Source organism: Oncorhynchus mykiss, chromosome 12 (genome assembly GCF_057628025.1).
Source record: "Oncorhynchus mykiss isolate SJ-2025 chromosome 12, ASM5762802v1, whole genome shotgun sequence".
In the NCBI taxonomy this organism is placed as follows: domain Eukaryota; kingdom Metazoa; phylum Chordata; class Actinopteri; order Salmoniformes; family Salmonidae; genus Oncorhynchus; species Oncorhynchus mykiss.
Genome location: NC_143033.1, coordinates 66,989,904 through 67,012,327, shown reverse-complemented (window position 1 = coordinate 67,012,327; position 22,424 = coordinate 66,989,904). Strand labels below are relative to the sequence as shown.

The following is a 22,424-nucleotide window of genomic DNA, read 5'->3' as shown; positions in this document are numbered from 1 at the left end:
AATCTACTCTAATCTGGCAGTCTCCCACAAAGGTGTAAACACAACACTCACAAGAATGCACATTAACAAAACTCGCTCTGCAGCAGGGATCATCAAAGATTCAGCGACGGGACAATTTTTAAATAAAATAAAAATGAATTGTTGAGCGGATGGCCGGAACATAATTACAATTTTTTTTCACAAGAAGCCCAAACGGATATAATTGTACTAAAACAATTTCAAACCTTGCTTACATTTTGTATACAATCACGTCTCTCGCTTATGCATTGTACTTTAAATTTAAAATCAGTTGGAGTTGATTTCATAGTGTTTTTACTAGAGGTCAACCGATTTTATGATTTATTGGAGGACCAATACCAGTATTGATACCAATTTATTGGAGGACCAAAAAAAGACGATACCGATTAATCGGCCGATTTTTGTATATATATATTTATTTGTAATAATGACAATTACAACAATACTGAATGAAGGCTTTTATTTTAATTTATTTTATTTATGTATTATATTAAGTTAAGACTTAAATAAATAATGAAAGATGTTCAATTTGGTTTCAAAAATGCAAAAACACAGTGGAGAAGAACGTAAAAGTGCAATATGTGCCATGTAAAGAAGCTAACGTTTAAGTTCCTTGCTCAGAACCAGAGAACATATGAAAGCTGGTGGTTCCTTTTAACATGAGTCTTCAATATTCCCAGGTAAGAAGTTTTAGGTTGTAGTTATTATAGGACTATTTCTCTATACCATTTGTATTTCATATACCTTTGACTATTGGATGTTCTTATAGGCACTATAGTATTACCAGCCTAATCTCGGGAGTTGATGGGTTTGAAGTCATAAACAGCGCTGTGCTTCAAGCATTGCGACGAGCTGCTGGCAAACACAGGAAAGTGCTTGTTTGAATGAATGCTTACGAGTCTGCTGCTGCCTTCCACCGCTCAGACTGCTCTATCAAATCATAGACTTAATTCTAATATAATAAACACACAGAAATATGAGCCATAGGTCATTAATATGGTCAAATCCAGAAGTTTTCATTTTGAAAACAAAACGTTTATTCTTTCAGTGAAATTTGGAACCCTTCCGTATTATATCGAAAGAGTGGCAACCCTAAGTCTAAATATTGCTGTTATATTGCACAACCTTCAATGTTATGTCATCATAATAAATACGGTTTTTGTTAGGAAGAAATGGTCTTCACACAGTTCGCAAAGAGCCAGGCGGCCCAAACTGCTGCATATACCCTGACTCTGCTTGCATTGAACGCAAGAGAAGTGACACAATTTCCCTAGTTAATATTGCCTGCTAAACATGAATTTCTTTTAACTAAATATGCAGATTAAAAAAAATATATACTTGTGTATTGATTTTAATAATAAAGGTATTGATGGTCATGGTTCGGTACATTGGTGCAACGATTGTGCTTTTTTCACAAATGCTCTTTTGTTAAATCATCACCCGTTTGGCAAAGTAGGCTGTGATTCGATGATAAATTAACAGGCACCGCATTGATTATATGCAACGCAGGACAAGCTAGTTAAACTAGTAATATCATCAACCATGTGTACTTAACTAGTGATTATGTTACGATTGATTTGTTTAATGGTAGTTAGCAACTTACTTGGCTCCTTGCTGCACTTGCATAACAGGTAGTCAGCCTGCCATGCAGTCTCCTCGGGGATTACAATGTAATCAGCGTCCAAAAATGCAGATTTACCGATTGTTATGAAAACTTGAAATCGCCCCTAATTAATCGGCCATGCCGATTAATCGGTCGACCTATTAGTTTTTAGTCTTCTATCCAACAATGAATTCATTAAAAAAATTCTCAGACAACTTGGAGGGCCAAATAAAACCACTTGGGGAACCCTGCTCTACAGGCTGTATAGTTTGTTTCAAGCAGGCTATGTTTGTGAGTAGCTTAACTAATTAGAGAGTACATTGTAGTACCTTACTTACCTGTACCCTAGATTTGTCCTATAATACTATTTAGTATAACCGAGTCTGTGTGTTTGATTATAGAGTTAGTGCTAGTGTAATCAGACACAGACAACCAACATGCGTGCTTAGCATCTCCAGCTCTCTCCCCGGTAACATCTGACTCTGTCATGGTGCTCGTTGGTTCGTTATAAATGGCCGCTGCTCCTCTGATCTACTGCTTAATTGCCACCTCATTTGCATAACAGTGCAAATGAACAACCTCTCAAATGAGCGTTCATTTTTCAGTCTTTAGGAGCTCCTTCAGAGGCGACTCTTAACGAGCACGGGAAAGCAGGCAGCTGGGCTGATGAGAGGGAAGACGGGGAGCATACATGTACATATCACCTCGACTAACCTGTACCCCCCCGTACCCCTTTTATATAGCCTTGTTTTATGAACTTTTTACACTTTTTCAATACATTTTTTCCCAAAATATTTTACTAAACCAACAGTTTACATTTTTTTCTATTTTTATTTTATGAAGGGACTGTAAGTAAGCATTTCATGGTGAGGTATAGGACTATTTCTCTCTACCATTTGTATTTCCTATACTATCCTAGACTATTGGATGTTCTTATAGGCACTTTAGTGTTGCCAGCCTAATCTCGGTAGTTGATAGGCTTGAAGTCATAAACAGCGCTGTGCCTCAAGCATTGCGACGAGCTGCTGGCAAACGCAGGAACGTTTGTTTGAATGAATGTTTACGAGCCTGCTGCTGCCTACCACCGCTCAGTCAGACTGCTCTATTAAACGCTGTCTGTGTGGGTGGAACAATTCAGTTTGTCCGTGATGTGTACGCCGAGGTACTTAACTTAATATCCTCTCCACTACTGTCCCGTCGATGTGGATAGGGGGGTGCTCCCTCTGCTGTTTCCTGAAGTCCACGATCATCTCCTTTTGTTGACGTTGAGTGTGAGGTTATTTTCCTGACACCACACTCCGAGGGCCCTCACCTCCTTCCTGTAGGCCGTCTCGTCGTTGTTGGTAATCAAGCCTGCCACTGTAGTGTCGGCCGCAAACTTGATGATTGAGTTGGAGGCGTGCATGGCCACGCAGTCGTGGGTGAACAGGGAGTACAAGAGAGGGCTCAGAACGCACCCTTGTTACCTACCCTCACCACCTGGGGGCTGCCAGTCAGGAAGTCCAGTACCCAGTTGCACAGGGTGGGGTCGAGACCCAGGGTCTCGAGCTTGATGACGAGTTTGGAGGGTACTATGGTGTTAAATGCTGAGCTGTAGTCGATGAACAGCATTCTCACATAGTGTAGTGTGATTGTGTGTGCAGTGTGGTTGCGATTGCGTCGTCTGTGGACCTATTTGGGCGGTAAGCAAATTGGAGTGGGTCTAGTCCTTGATTAGTCTCTCAAAGCACTTCATGATGACGGAAGTGAGTGCTACGGGGCGGTAGTCGTTTAGCTCAGTTACATTAGCTTTCTTGGGAACAGGAACAATGGTGGCCCTCTTGAAGCATGTGGGAACAGCAGACTGGGATAAGAATTGATTGAATATGTCCGTAAACACACCAGCCAGCTGGTCTGCGCATGCTCTGAGGACGCTGCTGGGGATGCCGTCTTGGCCTGCAGCCTTGAGAGGGTTAACACGTTTAAATGTTTTACTCACGCCGGCTGCAGTGAAGAAGAGTCCGCAGGTTTTGGTAGCGGGCCGTGTCAGTGGCACTGTATTATCCTCAAAGCGGGCAAAAAAGTTATTTAGTCTGTCTGGGAGCAAGACAACCAGCCCCGTCGCGGACCAGGATTTATCTTTGTAATCCGTGATTGACTGTAGACCCTGCCACATACCTCTTGTGTCTGAGCCGTTGAATTGCGACTCTAATTTGTCTCTATACTGACGCTTAGCTTGTTTCATTGCCTTGCGGAGGGAATAGCTACCCTGTTTGTATTGGGTCATGTTTGTCACCTTGCCCTGGTTAAAAGCAGTGGTTCGCACGAATGCTGCCATCAATCTACGGTTTCTCGTTTGGGAATGTTTTTAATCGTTGCTGTGGGTATAACATCGTCAATGCACTTTCTCATGAACTCGCTCACCGAATCAGCGTATTCGTCAATGTTGTTGTTGGACGCAATGCGGAACATATCCCAATCCACGTGATCGTGGAATCAGATTGGTCGGACCAGCGTTGAACAGACCTGAGCGCGGGAGCTTCTTGTTTTAGTCTCTGTCTGTAGGCTGGAAGCAACAAAATGGATTCGTGGTCAGCTTTTCCGAAAGGAGGGCGGGGGAGGGCCTTATATGCGTTGCGGAAGTTAGAATAACAATGATCCAGGGTTTTACCAGCCCTGGTTGGGCAATCGATGTGCTGATAGAATTTAGGGAGTCTTGTTTTCAGATTAGCCTTGTTAAAATCCCCAGCTACAATGAATGCAGCCTCAGGATATGTGGTTTCCAGTTTACATAGTCAAAGTTTGTTCAGGGCCATCGATGTGTCTGCTTGGGGGGGAATATATACAGCTGTGATTATAATCGAAGAGAATTCCCTTGGTAGATAATGCGGTCGACATTTGATTGTGAGGAATTCTAAGTCAGGTGAACAGAAGGACTTGAGTTCCTGTATGTTGTTATGATCACACCACGTCTCGTTAATCATAAGGCATATGATACCAGAAAGATGCTTGCTTCTGTCGGCGCGATGAGTGAAGAAACCAGCTGGCTGCACCGATTCCGTTAGCGTCTCTCGAGTGAGCCATGTTTCCATGAAGCAAAGAACGTTAGTCTCTGTCTCTCTGGAATGCTACCCTTGCTCGGATTTCATCAACCTTGTTGTCAAGAGACTGGACATTGGCGAGTTGTATGCTCGGGAGCGGTGCGCGATGTGCCCGTCTCCGGAGCCTGACCAGAAGACCGCCTCGTTTGCCCCTTTTACGGCGTCGTTGTTTAGGGTCGCCGGTTGGGATCCGATCTATTGTCCTGGGTGGAAGGCAAAACACAGGATCCGCTTCGGGAGGGTCATATTCCTGGTCGTAATGATGGTGAGTTGACGGTGCTCTTATATTCAGTAGTTCCTCCCGACCGTATGTAATGAAACCTAAGATTACCTGGGGTACCATGCAAGAAATAACACGTAAAAAAAACAAATACTGCATAGTTTCCTAGGAATGCGAAGCGAGGCGGCCATCTCTGTTGGCGCAACCTCAGGAGGCTGAAGAAATTCGGCTTGTCATCAAAAGCACTCCCAAATTTCTACAGGTGCACGATCGAGAGCATCCTGTCAGGCTGTATCACCGCCTGGTACGGCAACTGTTCCTCCCACAACCATAAGGCTCTCCAGAGGGTAGAGAGGTCTGCACAACGCATCACCGGGGGCAAACTACCTGCCCTCCAGGACACCTACACCACCCGATGTCACAGGAAGGCCATAAAGATCATCAAGGACAACAACCATCCGAGCCACTGCCTGTTCACCCCTCTATCATCCAGAAGGCGAGGTCAGTACAGGTGCATCAAAGCAGGGACCGAGAGACTGAAAAACAGCTTCTATCTGAAGGACATCGGACTGTTAAACAGTCACCACTAACATTGAGTGGCTGCTGCCAACAACTCCAGCCACTTTAATAATGGAAATTGATGGGAGTTGATGTAAAAATGTATCACTAGCCACTTTAAACAATGCCACTAAATATAATGTTTACATACCCTACATTACTCATCTCATATGTATATACTGTACTCTATATCATCTACTAGCCACTTTATACTATGCCACTTTGTTTATATACCTTACATTACTCATCACATATGTATATACTATACTCGATACCATCTACTGCATCTTGCCTATGCCGTTCTGTACCATCACTCATTCATATATCTTTATGTACATATTCTTTATCCCTTTACACGTAGTAAGGTAGTAAGGTAGTAGTTGTGGAATTGTTAGGTTAGATTACTCGTTGGTTATTACTGCATTGTCGGAACTAGAAGCACAAGCATTTCGCTACACTCGCATTAACATCTGCTAACCGTGTATATGTGACAAATAAAATTTGATTTGAAATCATAGACTTAACCTTTCTGATCTCCCCATCCCGGATCCGGGTTCGTGAATACAGACTCAAGCTCATTACCATAACGCAACGTTAACTATTCATGAAAATCGCAAATGAAATGAAATAAATATGCTAGCTCTCAAGCTTAGCCTTTTGTTAACAACACTGTCATCTCAGATTTTCAAAATATGCTTCTCAACCATTGCAAAACAAGCATTTGTGTAACAGTATTGATGGCTAACGTAGCATTTAGCATTAGCATTCAGCTGGCAACATTTACACAAAAAAACAGAAAAGCATTCAAAAAAATCATTTACCTTTGAAGAACTTCAGATGTTTTCAATGAGGAGACTCTCAGATAGCAAATGTTCAGTTTTTCCTGAAAGATTATTTGTTTAGGACAAATCGCTCCGTTTTCTGCGTCACGTTTAGCTATGAAAAAACCCCTGTATCCAGGATTGTGTAAATCTATCAGCAAGCTCATTAGCATAACACAACGTTAACTATTTATGAAAATCGCAAATGAAATGAAATAAATATGCCATCTCTCAAGCTTAGCCTTTTGTAAACAACACTGTCATCTCAGATTTTCAAAATATGCTTCTCAACCATAGGAAAACAATAATTTGTGTAAAAGTAGCTAGCTAGAGTTAGCATTTCGCGTTAGCATTTAGCGTTAGCATTAGCGTTAGCATCCAGCACGCAACATTAACAAAAACATAAAAGCCTTCAAATAAAATCATTTACCTTTGAAGAACTTCTGATGTTTTCAATGAGGATACTCTCAGTTAGATAGCAGATGCTCAGTTTTTCCAAAAAGATTCCTTGTGTATTAGAAATAGCTCCGTTTTATACATCACATTTGGCTACCAAAAAAAATCCATAAATTCAGTCCTCAAAACGCAAACTTTTTTCCAAATTAACTCCATAATATCGACTGAAAACATGGCAAATGTTGTTTAGAATCAATCCTCAAGGTGTTTTTCACATATCTCTTCGATGATATATCGTTCGTGGAAGTGTGCTTTCTCTCCTGAATCCCAGGAGAAAATGCCCGCACCTGAAGATTACGCACAAATTTAGACAAAGGACACCGGGCGGACCTCTGGAAAATGTAGTCTCTTATGGCCAATCTTCCAATGATATGCCTACAAATACGTCACAATGCTGCTAAGACCTTGGGCGAACGACAGAAAGTGTAGGCTCATTCGTTGCGCAATCACAGCCATATAAGGAGAGAATGGAAAACAGAGCTTCAGAAATTCTGCTAATTCCTGGGTGATGCATCATCTTGGTTTCGCCTGTAGAATGAGTTCTGGGGCACTTACAGACAAAATCTTTGCAGATTCTGAAACTTCAGAGTGTTTTCTTTCCAAAACTGTCAAGAATATGCATAGTCGAGCATCTTTTCGTGACAAAATATCGCGCTTAAAACGGGAACGTTTTTTATCCAAAAATGAAATAGCGCCCCTAGAGCTCTAACTGGTTAATTATATCATCACATTTAATGTAATGAGATTGAACTCAAAAGATGCCCAACGCTTGGACAGAGCAGAAGAAGAGTTTTCTGTCTGCGTCAACTGCAATTCTGTTCTTTTTTTTGTTGACATGGTATTTTGATACTAAACCTGGTATCAGTCAAAATTCTGCTGTCATGACAACACTAGGAGAGCGAGTGAAGGCGGGATAGAGGGACAACGGCCACTTTAAGGGATACATCTACCTAATCTCTTTGGAGGGCTCCTGAGTGGCGCAGCTGTCGAAAGGCACTGCATCTCAGTGCTTGAGTCGTCACTACAGACCCTGGTTCGATTTCAGGCTGTATCACAACCGGCCGTGATTGGAAGTCGCAATAGGGCGACAGGCGTTGTCCTGGTTCGAGTCGGCCGGGGTAGGCCGTCGTTGTAAATAAGAATTTGTCCTTAGCTGACTAACCTAGTTAAATAAAGGAAAACATGTAAAATACCCTCCTGCCTCTCACTCCTCCTCTCTTCATCTCATGCCTGCTGCTCTTCTAGTGGATGCTTATTATGGAGAATGTGTTGGATGGTAAAGGCTCATGTAGAGCACCTGAGAACAGGAGGTATGTGTTGAGCCTTATAGGCCTAGATCTGATTGAAGCCTTTTGTCCCCGATTTGCTCTGGTCTCCATAGTTGTCGTCTCTAGTTAACAAAGGGTTAATTTCATGCTCAATGGTATTCACTGTGTTTGCCCAGGGTGGGACATCTCCCATTCACACCCCTCATCACACGGTGTTGACACTGACCACTCACCACTCCCTCGCTCGGGAAGGAAGCACACTGACCATTTGTGTGACCGCTTGTTTGTTTTTGTGTGTGGGTGTGTGTGTGTGTGTGTGGGTGTGTGCCTGGGTGCGTGCCACAGGCTTTCAGTTAAGAGGACCAACACAACCACAGACGCTGCTTAAAGCAGGACCTGACACATCCAAAGCTTACTACTGCCCCTCTCCAAAAAGTACCACTCCATAGACTAAAACGTTTTGTGGAATATAGGCCCAACTGTTGTTGGAATGAATGTCGTCCCCAATTGACAACTTGTGTAGCTAAAGATGTTACGATGCCCTCACCTCCCTACTTACTTAGGAACCTCTAGAAGGCACCTTTTGTGCAGCTTGTTTGCTGTTGCACGCGAACGACTGGGTTTCAAGATTGTTAGCCTGTTGCGCTAAAGCCTTGGAAGTCTTCAGGGCTCAGGCAAGGTAAGTCGTCATCAGGGCTCCCGAGTGTTGCAGAGGTCTAGAGGCACTGCATCTCAGTGCTAGAGGTGTCACTACAGACCCTGGTTCGATTCCGGGCTGTGATTGGTGAGTCCCACAGGGCGGCGCACAACTGGCCCAGTGTTAGGGTTTGGCCGGGGTAGGCAGTCATTGTAAATAAGAATTTATTCTTAACTAACTTACCTAGTTAAATACATAAATAAACATCTGAGCGTGGTTCCCGACCTCTGTTACACCAGGGATATATTATTATTTGTACTAGAGGGAGGAGGGAAAATGGAAGAGGATACCCCTGGATTAGGACTACTACTCCAGACAGCACTGAGACGACTCCCGCTGTAGCATGGGGATCCTAATTCAACCTGTGGGTTCAGTAACAGTCTTCAATTTCCTCCCGGGGCCCAGAGTCACTTTACACTCTTCCTTTCCGATGCCACTAGGTTGCTTTCGTCATCAAATGTTGATTTACAGAGTACTCCTTATAGAGGTCTATGGGTGTCATAGACCTAGGTTGAAAATATTTGATATTTTGCTTTGTATGTGATATTTTCAACCTAGTCGTAAAACTGGGAACTTTGCTCATAGTGAATTTATTTCACAAAGGGTTTACTGCACATCCTCCTCCTTCTCTGAAGATCAGTCTTTTTTTTTTCTCTCTCTCTCATTTGGGCCAGTGACTTTTACTTGGTACTGACGGCGAATTTGCCAGAATGTCAAGCCTTGACCTGTATGTAGTTCCTTCTTGTGTGAAGGTTGTGTAGCTTGGAACCTCCTTCCTTTTGGACCATTGTTTTCCTCTGGATCCAGTTATGGTATCGTAGCAGAGAGCATTTCTGAAGCGTTCTTATTCTGCTGTTCCCTCTTGCCTTTTCTTTCGCATCGTCTTCCTCTGCCTCTCTCTCTCTGCTTTTATGTCTCCTCCTGTGACTCCCTTGTTTTTCCAATTCTCCTTGGTTCTCCTTCTAGGCTGCCCTCTATCCTTACTTTTTCTCTCCCCCTCCTTCTCTCTCTCTCTCTCTTTCTCTCTCCCCGGTTCGCTCCCTCAGTGGAAGGCTGAGAATACCCAAGGGAGCTGAGGCAATTAAAATGCTAATCCTGTCTGTCTACAGGGAGAGGAGGAGGAGGAGATGGAGGGAGGAGAGGAGGAGGAGGAGAGGTGGGGGCTGACAGCATGAGGGATTGCAGCTCACATGGAGAACTCAACTGAAATGGAGAGCGAGCGGCGCTGGAGTGAGGGGGGGGTGCCGCGAGAGAGAGAGAGGGGGGGGGGGGGTACAGGAGAGGGTATGGGGTGGGGAGGAGTGAGAAGGGGATGCAGGACAGAGCGAGAGAAGACAGACGTGGGATAAAAAGTGTGTGTGTGCCATGAGCTGAGGGTTGGATGAAGGCCTGAATGTATTCGGGGGAACATGCATCTCCCCCTAATGTACTGAAGACACTGCTGCTCTGTTAGGGGTAGCCTTCAACCTCACCCTGCCACACAAGTAGGCCGAGAGCGGGGCTTCTCAACTCTGACCCTACGAGGTCCGGAGCCTGCTGCTTTTCTGTTCTACCTGATCATTAATTACACACCTGGTTTCCCTGGTCTAAATCACTCCCTGATTAGAGGGGAACAATGGAGAAGAACCAAAATGCGGTAGAACTGGCTTTGAGGTCCAGAGTTGAGTTTGAGGGGCCTAGAGTGTGTACCTACCTACCTACCTGCGCTGCCTACTATGCACAATTGCGTTCTAGCCTGTGTGCATAGCGATATTGGCTGGGAGGCAGGAATGAGCTTCAGGATTATGTATGCAGTTGAAACCCCAGCTGGAGAGCCTGAATATTTCATAGTATGGCTGTAGCTCTTCTCCTCTCGTCTCGCTGCCTGTCTCAATGCCACACAACCTAGGGTGCTATTGTGTCTTTTTTTTACTATGTAATTGTATTGTGGCCGCACACACCAGCTCCTTATTGCTTTATTGGAAAATGCATTACGACTGCTCAGTACTGAGTGCATAGACCCTAATAGATGTGTGCGATTGTCAGAAATCACAGCTTAATAATTGGAGTAATTAGGAGAATCTGAGGTCGTTAGGGGCTACAGCTGGGGGCTATAATAATGAGAACTGGGGGGTTGGAGGGTGTGTAAGCAGAGATGTGCGGCAGGATGGAGGGGAAAGACCCGGAGAGGCATGCTTGACCTCTTGAGCTGTCGGTCAGTTGACTACTCCTTCTATGGCCACTGCATCCATGTATAACACTAACTGACCAAAAGCACATTTTTTTGAAGTGTGTTTTGCCTGGAGTGCTAGATGGGTGGGGTTTGTACCTTTGGGACTATTCCATTGATGTTGTTGGTCTAGACGAGCTCAATCAAGCGCCGCTAAAGTATTTGGTAGGTAACAAAATACTGTTTCATGTTTTTTGAGCCAATGTCTGAATATTCTGGGCCTCCGGTGTATTGCACTGTCTGCTGGATCGGGAAATGGTTCGTCTGGAACAGTGTCTGGGACGGGACAGCTCAGACTGACTTCTACACACACGCACAAACACACACAGTCTGGAAGCTACAGACTTACTGGAGAGCACGCACACACACACACACACACAAGATAGAGTATTAGCCTAACACTTAAAACACAATCTACTCACAAGCACACACAACTCTAGAAAACTTAGCAAGTAGGTGCATAGTTTGCATACACATCGTAAAAGCACTTTCTCTCTACCTAGCCGATAAGTACTAAAGTTTAGCTTTGTGAGTGGAGAGGGGGAGAGAGAGCGCGATGGGCCAATCGGGGTCACTAGTTCAGTCGACTGGGTCTGCTGCATTCCTGAGCCGTGAGCGGGGATGAGAGGTGGAGCAACAGTGGAGGAATGTGTCTCGGAGAGAACCGAGAGAGGATCTAGATGGAGAAAACAACGGAGGCCAGAGGGAACAAGAAAAAGAGAGCAACAGCAGGGGAGAAAAGAAGTTTATAGAAAAGGAGGGAAAGTTAAGAGAAGAGAGGGAGCGACCATTGTTGAGGGGGAGTGGACAGAATTGTTAGGATGAACTTTTAAAGTAGTGCACTAACAGAAAGGATACTGACTTTATTGTGGAAACATTGTTTTATCTCAAGTGTCGAGTAACTACATGTTAAATCCCCAATCCAGAGTTAGTGTTCCAGTCCAACAGCAGGCCCTGCCACTTGGTTGTGTGTACTTTTCAAGACTTGATGGATAGACCCATATCATTTTACCATTGAACTGCAGGAAATATCCCAGATGTATTTACTGTTGTGAAGAACTCTCTCCCATGGTTGTGTTAACCCAGAGAGAATAAAGCTGGGTAGAAATAGAATTGTCTCCTGTCTTTCCTCTGTTCCAGAACTGTAAGCTGTACAGAACAGCTGCTAGTTATGGCTTTAACAAACATACTTTATTTATCCATGCAAGAGGGAAATGTATCCTGCTGTACCCAACCATTGGACACACACACACACACACACACACACACACACTTATATACTGAACAAAAAATATAAACGCAACTATTTTGACGATTTTACTAATTTTACAGTTCGTAAAAGGAAATCAGTCAATTGAAATAAAATGATTAGGCCATAGTCTATTGATTTCACATGAATGGGCAGGGGCGCAGGCCTGGGAGGGCATAGGCCCACCCACTGGGGAGCCAGGCCCAGCCAGTCCAATTTGTTTTTTCCCCCACAAAAGGGCTTTATTACAGACCGAAATACTCCTCAGTTTCATCAGCTGGTCTCCGATGATCCTGTAGGTAAAGAAGCCGGATGTGGAGGTCTTGGGCTGGTGTGGTTACACGTGGTGTGCGGTTGTGAGTCTGGTTGGGCATACTGCCAAATTCTCTAAAACAACGTTGGAGGCGGCTTATGGTAGAGAAATGAACATTAAATTATCTGGCAACAGCTCAGTTGGACCTTCCTGCAGTCAGCATGCCAATTGCACGCACCCTCAACTTGAGACATCTGTGGTGTTGTGTGACAAAACCGCACATTAAGTGGCCTTTTATTGTCCCCGGCACAAGGTGCACCTGTGTAATGGTCGTGCTGTTCAATCAGCTTCTTGACATGCCACACCTGTCAGGTGGATGGACTATCTTGACAAAGGCGAAATGCTCACTAACAGGGATGTAAAGAAATGTGTGCACAAAATTGGAGAGAAATAAACATTTTGTGCAATCTTTTATTTCAGCTCATGAACATGGGACCAACACTTTTACATGTTGTGTTTTTATATTTTTGTTCAGTATATATTCCTGTACTGTGAACAGCAGAACAGTAAGTTGGATAGAACCGGCTCTGAGAGAGTTACTGGTCTTGGCTTTAATACAGGAATGCTCCAGTTCTCTTATACCCTTTTCACTCTACTGAGCAAAACCAAGCCAAGATGTACAGTGCTAGCCTGGTTAGGTTGCACATCTACAGTAGTTGCTTGAAAGGACAATGTACAGTACGCCATGATAGTGTTAAAACAAAGGCTGTGAGTCCAAAGTGTGTTTGTGTATAGGATTCGGTGCATTGAGTGCAATGTGCGCGTCTGTTTGCACCTGTGTGTGTGTTGTGTCTGAGTGTGTACTGTGTGCCTCCATATGTGCATCTGTGCCTCTGTGTGTGGGTGTCTATCTGTAAGAGGGAGAGATGAGTGTGTGGCTGGGGGCTGACAGAGGTCCTGGGTTTAATACAGTGGAATAGCAGAGCGGCTGAAAGCTGTACTTATGGCCAGCCGAGCTTGCAGTGACAGCACATGCACTCCCATTACTCTGCCCATGCCTCATGTTGCTGTTGCCTGCCTCTCTCTGCTCTGAACTGGCAGCCTGACACTGACTGAGGCGCCACACTGCCACCTGGTGTTAAAATAGGGTACTGCTAATTTAGAATTCACTTAAGAATTTAAGTGCGTCCCAAATGGAACCCTTTTTTAAAGTGCACTACTTTTAGGATGCCATTAGGGAGAGAATCGACAGGGTTGTTTTGACAGATAGGGCACTTCTCCTTGAGGTTTTAGTATTGATGAAGTGTCCTACTGTCCTCCCTTCCCGTGCACCTGCTGGAACCTGGAAAAATCATCCTCTCCGGTAGAGAAAATACAGATTTGCCTATTTGGAAACTTTTTTTCGGTACATTAAAATTTCAAACTAAGGCCCCAGTCCAGAAACAACCCCTAGCTGAGGCACTTCTAAAGATCTGAAAGAAATTGGATTGGAGAAGCCTTTAGCCTAAGCAGTATGACAAACATTCTACCTGGCCTATCTGAGAGCGTTATTACCATATTGCCTATCCAACTTCGTCAGATCTACCTCAAGTGCCTAGGGTCGGATAAGGGGTTGAATCTGAATGAGTCCGGCGTTGCAATTGAGACACGGTGCTCCCTTATCCTTTTAATGCCTGATTTGATATATTGAATTTCTCTCTCTTCGCCTCCTCTCCAGTGCTGAGTATCCGAGGCATTCAGGATGAGGACCCCCCAGACCCCCAGATCATGCGTCTGGACAACATGCTGCTGGCCGAGGGCGTGTCTGGCCCAGAGAAGGGCGGGGGCTCGGCTGCGGCGGCGGCGGCTGCAGCAGCAGCAGGAGGGTCGCCCGGCGCCGACGGAGGCATCGAACACTCAGACTACAGAGCCAAGCTGGCCCAGATCAGACAGATCTACCACTCTGAGCTGGAGAAATATGAACAGGTAGGAGAGAGAGAGGGAGACACATTTACACAGATTTTACCCATCTAAGCTGGAGAAAAACAGCACGCACGTATTTCTCTCTCACCTTCAAAGATGAGTGTTCTCGTGGGAAATTGTGTTATTTTGTGAAGCTGGACTGAATTTAAGTTAAACCTTTGTGTTGTTAGTCTCATTTCTCCCTCCTTCTCTTCCTCATCCCCCTCCTCCGCCCCTAAACCCCAGGCATGCAGTGAGTTCACCAACCACGTGATGAACCTGCTGAGGGAGCAGAGTCGCACGCGGCCCATCTCTCCCAAGGAGATCGAGCGCATGGTGGGGATCATCCACCGCAAGTTCAGCTCCATCCAGATGCAGCTCAAACAGAGCACCTGCGAGGCCGTCATGATCCTACGCTCCAGATTCCTCGACGCCAGGTCTGTCTGTGCTTAGAGTTTTGCTGTAATTTCATTTGTTACCTGCAGGGCTTTTAAAAAATTGTTCCGAGATGAATCATGTCTGACTGACTTTGTGTGTGTCTCGTATCAATGTCCCGGTCAGGCGTAAGAGGCGTAACTTCAACAAGCAGGCTACAGAGGTTCTGAACGAGTACTTCTACTCCCACCTGTCCAATCCCTACCCCAGTGAGGAGGCTAAAGAAGAGCTGGCCAAGAAGTGTGCCATCACCGTCTCCCAGGTACCACCGCACCACACACTTCTGCTGCCAGTGGACTTACCAGTACTGAAACCAGCTTTTCCCCTTCTAATGTATAGGTAGGGGGTCTGTTCCCCTGCCTAAAATAATTTAGCTATATTTGGTTTCAATTGAAAATGTACTGAAACAGGGATGGACTACCTGACATTTTCCAGTACGAACGGTTTGTTTTCGTTTTCCATCAGCGTGCACTGATGAATACAACCCTGGAAAGACATCTAGGGGATACACTGACTAATACACTGGTGTCTGTCCGTCTCCCCCTCAGGTTTCTAATTGGTTCGGCAACAAGAGAATACGGTACAAGAAGAACATTGGTAAGTTCCAGGAGGAAGCGAACCTCTACGCAGTTAAAACAGCGGTGGATGCTGCCAGCGTGTCGGCGCAGGCTAGCCAGGCTAACTCTCCGGCGACGCCCAACTCAGGTACCGTGTGCCCCTGCCAACCACCCCTGACCCCCACCCCTCCATCCATCTCAATCACCCTGCCTCCCCACACCAATCAGCTGAGGTCCATGCTATTACACACACATTGTAGTTCATACACACTGGCAGAAGTGTAGAACCACATACACGGAATGTCACGGCAATGTCTGCATTGCTGTCTTGTCCTGTCTGCATTGCTGTCTTGTCCTGTCTGCATTGCTGTCTGTCCTGCCTGGCTGCGTGTCTGGCTGCGTGTCTGGCTGCGTGTCTGGCTGCGTGTCTGGCTGCGTGTCTGGCTGCGTGTCTGGCTGCGTGTCTGGCTGCGTGTCTGGCTGTCTGTCTGTCTGCCTCTGTTGTCTGGCTCTCCATCTGACTTTTCTTCTGTTCCTGTGCTTGTTTGGTGTCTGATGCATTGCTGTGATGTCGTTGCGCTCACAGATTTTCTGTAGTGGAGTTTTTTTTTTAAACCAAATCTTATTTTGGACCAGATTAATAATCTTGTTCAAAGTTGCTTTAATGGGGCCTCCCGGGTGGTTAAGGACGCTGTACTGCAGCGTCAGCTGTGCCACCAGAGACTCTGGGTTCGCGCCCAGGCTCTGTCGTAACCGGCCGCGACCGGGAGGTCCGTGGGGCGACGCACAATTGGCCGAGCGTCGTCCGGGTTAGGGAGGGTTTGGCCGGTAGGCTCATCGCGCACCAGCGACTCCTGTGGTGGGCCGGGCGCAGTGCGCGCTAACCAAGGTTGCCAGGTGCACTGTGTTTCCTCCGACACATTGCTGCGGCTGGCTTCCGGGTTGGATTCGCGCTGTGTTAAGAAGCAGTGCGGCTTGGTGGGTTGTGTATCGGAGGACGCATGACTTTCAACCTTCGTCTCTCCCGAGCCCGTACGGGAGTTGTAGCGATGAGACAAGATAGTAGCTACTAAAATAATTGGATACCACGAAATACTAGAGATACTAAAAATGAAAAAAGTGGCTTTAATGTTGTAGAAAGTGGTCATTTTCGGGGATAAATGTAGCTTGACTCAGCAGAATCTTAGCTGCTGGGCTATTGCCCTAAGCAATAACTCTTAGTAGGAAATGACCATCATCCCCCATCGGATTATAAATCCAATTAAATCCAATCCAATTGTATTTTTTCTTTCTGAATGTCTGAATGGTTTCTGTTCAATTTCACCACTTCCTCTTTCGATGTCGTCATTTTAACATGATATATTTCTTATTTATCCTACTACTACTGCAAACTCCCACAGTCACCCTGTTGGCTGTCTGTCTTTATCTAGCAGCCAGCACACCTTTGCATTAGTGTACATACATATACAGTGCCTTGCGAAAGTATTCGGCCCCCTTGAACTTTGCGACCTTTTGCCACATTTCAGGCTTCAAACATAAAGATATAAAACTGTATTTTTTTGTGAAGAATCAACAACAAGTGGGACACAATCATGAAGTGGAACGACATTTATTGGGATATTTCAAACTTTTTTAACAAATCAAAAACTGAAAAATTGGGCGTGCAAAATTATTCAGCCCCCTTAAGTTAATACTTTGTAGCGCCACCTTTTGCTGCGATTACAGCTGTAAGTCGCTTGGGGTATGTCTCTATCAGTTTTGCACATCGAGAGACTTTTTCCCATTCCTCCTTGCAAAACAGCTCGAGCTCAGTGAGGTTGGATGGAGAGCATTTGTGAACAGCAGTTTACAGTTCTTTCCACAGATTCTCGATTGGATTCAGGTCTGGACTTTGACTTGGCCATTCTAACACCTGGATATGTTTATTTTTGAACCATTCCATTTAGATTTTGCTTTATGTTTTGGATCATTGTCTTGTTGGAAGACAAATCTCCGTCCCAGTCTCAGGTCTTTTGCAGACTCCATCAGGTTTTCTTCCAGAATGGTCCTGTATTTGGCTCCATCCATCATCCCATCAATTTTAACCATCTTCCCTGTCCCTGCTGAAGAAAAGCAGGCCCAAACCATGATGCTGCCACCACCATGTTTGACAGTGGGGATGGTGTGTTCAGCTGTGTTGCTTTTACGCCAAACATAACGTTTTGCATTGTTGCCAAAAAGTTAAATTTTGGTTTCATCTGACCAGAGCACCTTCTTCCACATGTTTGGTGTGTCTCCCAGGTGGCTTGTGGCAAACTTTAAACGACACTTTTTATGGATATCTTTAAGAAATGGCTTTCTTCTTGCCACTCTTCCATAAAGGCCAGATTTGTGCAATATACGACTGATTGTTGTCCTATGGACAGAGTCTCCCACCTCAGCTGTAGATCTCTGCAGTTCATCCAGAGTGATCATGGGCCTCTTGGCTGCATCTCTGATCAGTCTTCTCCTTGTATGAGCTGAAAGTTTAGAGGGACGGCCAGGTCTTGGTAGATTTGCAGTGGTCTGATACTCCTTCCATTTCAATATTATCGCTTGCACAGTGCTCCTTGGGATGTTTAAAGCTTGGGAAATCTTTTTGTATCCAAATCCGGCTTTAAACTTCTTCACAACAGTATCTCGGACCTGCCTGGGGTGTTCCTTGTTCTTCATGATGCTCTCTGCGCTTTTAACGGACCTCTGAGACTATCACAGTGCAGGTGCATTTATATACGGAGACTTGATTACACACAGGTGGATTGTATTTATCATCATTAGTCATTTAGGTCAACATTGAATCATTCAGAGATCCTCACTGAACTTCTGGAGAGAGTTTGCTGCACTGAAAGTAAAGGGGCTGAATAATTTTGCACGCCCAATTTTTCAGTTTTTGATTTGTTAAAAAAGTTTGAAATATCCAATAAATGTCGTTCCACTTCATGATTGTGTCCCACTTGTTGTTGATTCTTCACAAAAAAATACAGTTTTATATCTTGATGTTTGAAGCCTGAAATGTGGCAAAAGGTCACAAAGTTCAAGGGGGCCGAATACTTTCGCAAGGACCGTTCAAAAGTTTGGGGTCACTTAGAAATTTCCTTGTTTTTGAAAGAAAAACACTTTTTTTTGGTTTGTTTAAAATAACATTAAATACAGTGTAGACATTTTAATGTTGTAAATGACTATTGTAGCTGGAAACGGCTGTTATGCTATTTTTATGGAATATCTACATAGGCGTACAGAGGCCCATTATCAGCAACCATCACTCCTGTGTTCCAATGGCACGTTGTGTAAGCTAATCCAAGTTGATCATTTTAAAAGGCTAATTGATCATTAGAAAAACATTTTGCAATTATGTTAGCACAGCTGAAAACTGTTGTTCTGATTAAAGAAGCATTTTGGGGTTTGATTACAGGCTCAAAATGGCCAGAAATTAAGGCTATTCCGTGCAAGAAATTGCCAAGAAACTGAAGATCTGGCACTATTCCCTTCACAGAATAGCGCAAACTGGCCCTAACCAGAATAGAAAGGAGTTGGAGGCCCCGGTGCACAACTGAGCAAGAGGACAAGTACATTAGAGTGTAGTGTGAGAAACAGACACCTCACAAGTCCTCAACTGTCAGCTTCATTAAATAGTACCCGCAAAACACCAGTCTCAACGTCAACAGTGAAGAGGCGACTCTGGGATGCTGGCCTTCTAGGCAGAGTTCCTCTGTCCAGTGTCTGTGTTCTTTTGCCCATCTTAATATATATATATTTTTTGGCAAGTCTGAGATATGGCTTTTTCTTTGCAACTCTGCCTAGAAGGGCAGCATCCCAGCGTTGCATCTTCACTGTTGACGTTGAGACTGGTGTTTTGTGGGTACTATTTAATGAAGCTGCCAGTTGAGGACTTGTGAGGTCTGTTTCTCAAACTAGACACTAATGTACTTGTCCTCTTGCTCAGTTGTGCACCGGGGCTGCCTCTTTCTATTCTGGTTAGGACCAGTTTGCTCTGTTCTGTGAAGGAAGTAGTACACAGCGTAGACTGACGAGTTTCAGAAGAAAGTCCTTTGTTTCTGGCCATTTTGAGCCTGTAATCGAACCCACAAATGCGGATGCTCCAGATACTCAAATAGTCTAAAGAATGCCAGTTTTATTGCTTCTTTAATCAGAACAACAGTTTTCAGCTGTGCTAACATCATTGCAAAGGATTTCCTAATGATCAATTATCCTTTTAAAATGAAACTTGGATTAGCTAACACAACGTGCCATTGGAACACAGGAGTGATGGTTGCTGATAATGGGCCTCTGTACGCCTATGTAGATATTCCATTAAAAATCAGCTGTTTCCAGCTACAATAGTCATTTACAACATTAACAATGTCTACACTGTATTTCTGATCAATTTGATAATTTTAACGGACAAAAGAGCTTTTCTTTCAAAAACCAGGACATTTCGAAGTGATCCCCAAACTTTTGAACGGTAGACTGTGTGTACACACACACACACACACACACACACACACACACGTATGTACCAGCTACCCCTATTTGCTCAGGAAGCAGACAGGAGCAGGTAGGTGATGTACCATTGTCATTGTGAGCCATACTGTATGTCTGCTTCATAGAAATCTATTCTATTATTATCTGAATTCTATTCCCATGGTCTGCCTCTCCTGCAGTAAGATTACAGCTCGCTGGTGGACTGTCGGGTATCAGCACTCGGTCTCAAGACTTAACAACTAAAAATGTCTGAATTCCACTTTGACGCTCACTCGTTACAGTTTAACGAAAACTTCGACTGCCGTTTTTCATGTAATAAGACATTTGTGTTGTCTTGATTTTGGTCCGTTTCGAACAAGAAAGTTGCAGTTGGCCCTATAGTTTGGCTATTTCATTCTTCTGCACTAGCCTCATACTTCATTCACAACAACGTGAGGAAGGTGGAAATTTAGGATCCAACTGTACAATGTATTGGATCATCTTGGCACCCAGAAGGCTGTGTCACGAGCGACTAAATCATTGCTCACCTCATTCTAAACACTAACTGTGGTCCACGATCCTCATGTTTTCAACACTAGCCAATGGGTTGTGAGCACGGGTATGAAGGTCTCTTTTCAAAAGCCAGTGTACTTTTAACTTCCTGGTTGAACTGTGATCTCTGACCCCGGCACACTGCGGTGCCTGATTTGACTGACAGAGCCACACTGAGATGCCTGATTGGCTGACACAGCGTGTGTTGCCTGCAGGGTCATCAGGGTCATACAGCTTGTCTCATGCTGGCGACGCTGCTGCTGCCTACCTCGGCCTGCACCCCTTGAACCTCAACGGGGCTGGGGAGGCCATCCTCAACATCTCTCCCTCTCTGCAGCCCCAGGTAGGCACTGAGGACCTCTAGGAAAGCCTGCCTCAATGCTCCAACCCCCTCCAATCCAGTCTCTCTAGGTTTGCAAAATCCCTGTAACGTTCACAAAATGTCCTGGTTTTCACAATCCTGGTTGGAGGATTTCTGGAATTGGGAGGGAATAGTGAAGGCAATCCTGGAATTTGTTCAAACAACATTTCTTAAAAAAAAAAAAACAGGGCATTTTGGGGAGGTTTCCGGGACTTTACCACCCCAAACATCACAGCTCCTCCTAGCTATGATGACCCCCACCTCCCTCTCCTCACCCCTGATCCCTAAACACCCAACCCAACACCCCCTGTGGCACCTGTCCCTGTTCCACCTAGCAGAGAAACATGCCTCAGGTACATTTTGGCCCTTCCCCCTCTCTCTCCACCTTGTTTCAGTTAAGCCTTTGGTGTACCTACCTTACCATTCTCCCCCAGTTATTTATCCATCCATTTCATCTCTATGTCCACGTTTTCTTCTCCAAATGCCACCCTATTCCCTATATAGTGCACTACTTTTGATGAATATGGTACCATTTGGGACACAGCCAGCCCATGGCCCTCTCTCCATCCTGTCACCATGGAAGCCAAAGGCCCCCCCCTCTACTCCCCATTACTCTGCTGTTGTTGCCCTCCGCTGTTTGTAAACCTGTGGAAGTGTGGTGTTGCTGAAGAGGATCCACAGATTTCTGCTGTAAACAGCCTGAGGTTAGCCTGGACGGTCAGTGGTTGAGGGAAATTCCTCAGTTGTATTTCCTTGACTCTGCTGTGTCCGCATCCTTCTCAAAACCCATTGGAGGAGAATGTCAGAGGGGCGAGACCGCTGGCTTTCTCATCCAATAGGTTTTGAGAAGGTGGAGAGTGGACACGAATGCAATTGAGATTCTCCCTGACTAACCGGATGGTAGGCAGCATTTTCTGCATTCCATCAGTGATGACTGAGAATACAACATCGTGCGATTTAAATTAGGTAGAAATCATTTCATTTCATCAATCTTCGAATGAACAATACAGGAGCAATAGATATTGGCTTGTAATGTTAGAACTGTGATAGCAGAGGCAGATGGATAGTGTATGAACCCAAAGTCAGGGTTGTACAGAGAAGTGTGCAGAGGTTAGCTCGTAGGGAACCAGCAGTCCAAACCAAGAGCCATGCTGCTTTTGCATTGACCGATACAGCAGAGGTTTGTGGAAGCTTTAAAGTTCCTTTAATTCCCACCTGTGTTTGTGTGAGACTATGCCCTGATTGATGTGTAACTGTGTGTGTGTGTGTGTGTGTGTGCCAGACCCGGGTTCAAATAGTATGTTATCTTCCAAACACTTTTCCTGCACTTGATTGAGCTTGTGTGGCACAACGGAACCAAGCCCGTGCAATTAAATGCGCTCAAAGTATTTGAAAGGAAACAAATCCTTTTTGAACCCAGGTCGTGTGTGTGTGTGTGTGTGTGTTCGATCCTTGTGGGGACCTAAACTCCCCACAAGAATAGTAAAACAAGGAAAATGTGTGTATGTGCATGCATCTCGTAGCTGATGGCGCCCGTCTTGTCTCCGTCCAGGTGGATACCCTGCACCGTGTTACACGCCTGACGGCAGGCTATGAGGAGCTGACCACTAGCGCCCTCTATGCCCCACACCGCCTCGACGTGAGTCAAACCTCCTTTTATTTAGACA

The 22,424-nt window shown here is 44.9% G+C and overlaps 1 protein-coding gene across 8 annotated transcripts in view; it reads left to right on the top strand.

Moving 5' to 3' along the window:
* The window catches only part of pbx4 (pre-B-cell leukemia transcription factor 4), a 53,988-nt gene that overhangs the window by 27,920 nt on the left and 3,644 nt on the right, over positions 1-22,424 (top strand). For 2 of the 8 annotated variants that reach the window (XM_036938053.2, XM_036938056.2), the window contains 6 exons: positions 14,150-14,397; positions 14,620-14,810; positions 14,935-15,070; positions 15,357-15,513; positions 20,612-20,739; positions 22,310-22,396. In XM_036938053.2, the coding sequence (XP_036793948.2) occupies positions 14,150-14,397; positions 14,620-14,810; positions 14,935-15,070; positions 15,357-15,513; positions 20,612-20,739; positions 22,310-22,396 (947 nt within the window). The remainder of the gene's footprint in view (positions 1-14,149; positions 14,398-14,619; positions 14,811-14,934; positions 15,071-15,356; positions 15,514-20,611; positions 20,740-22,309; positions 22,397-22,424) is intronic. The other 6 variants (XM_090193053.1, XM_036938055.2, XM_036938057.2 and 3 more) reach the window with 3 other exon arrangements.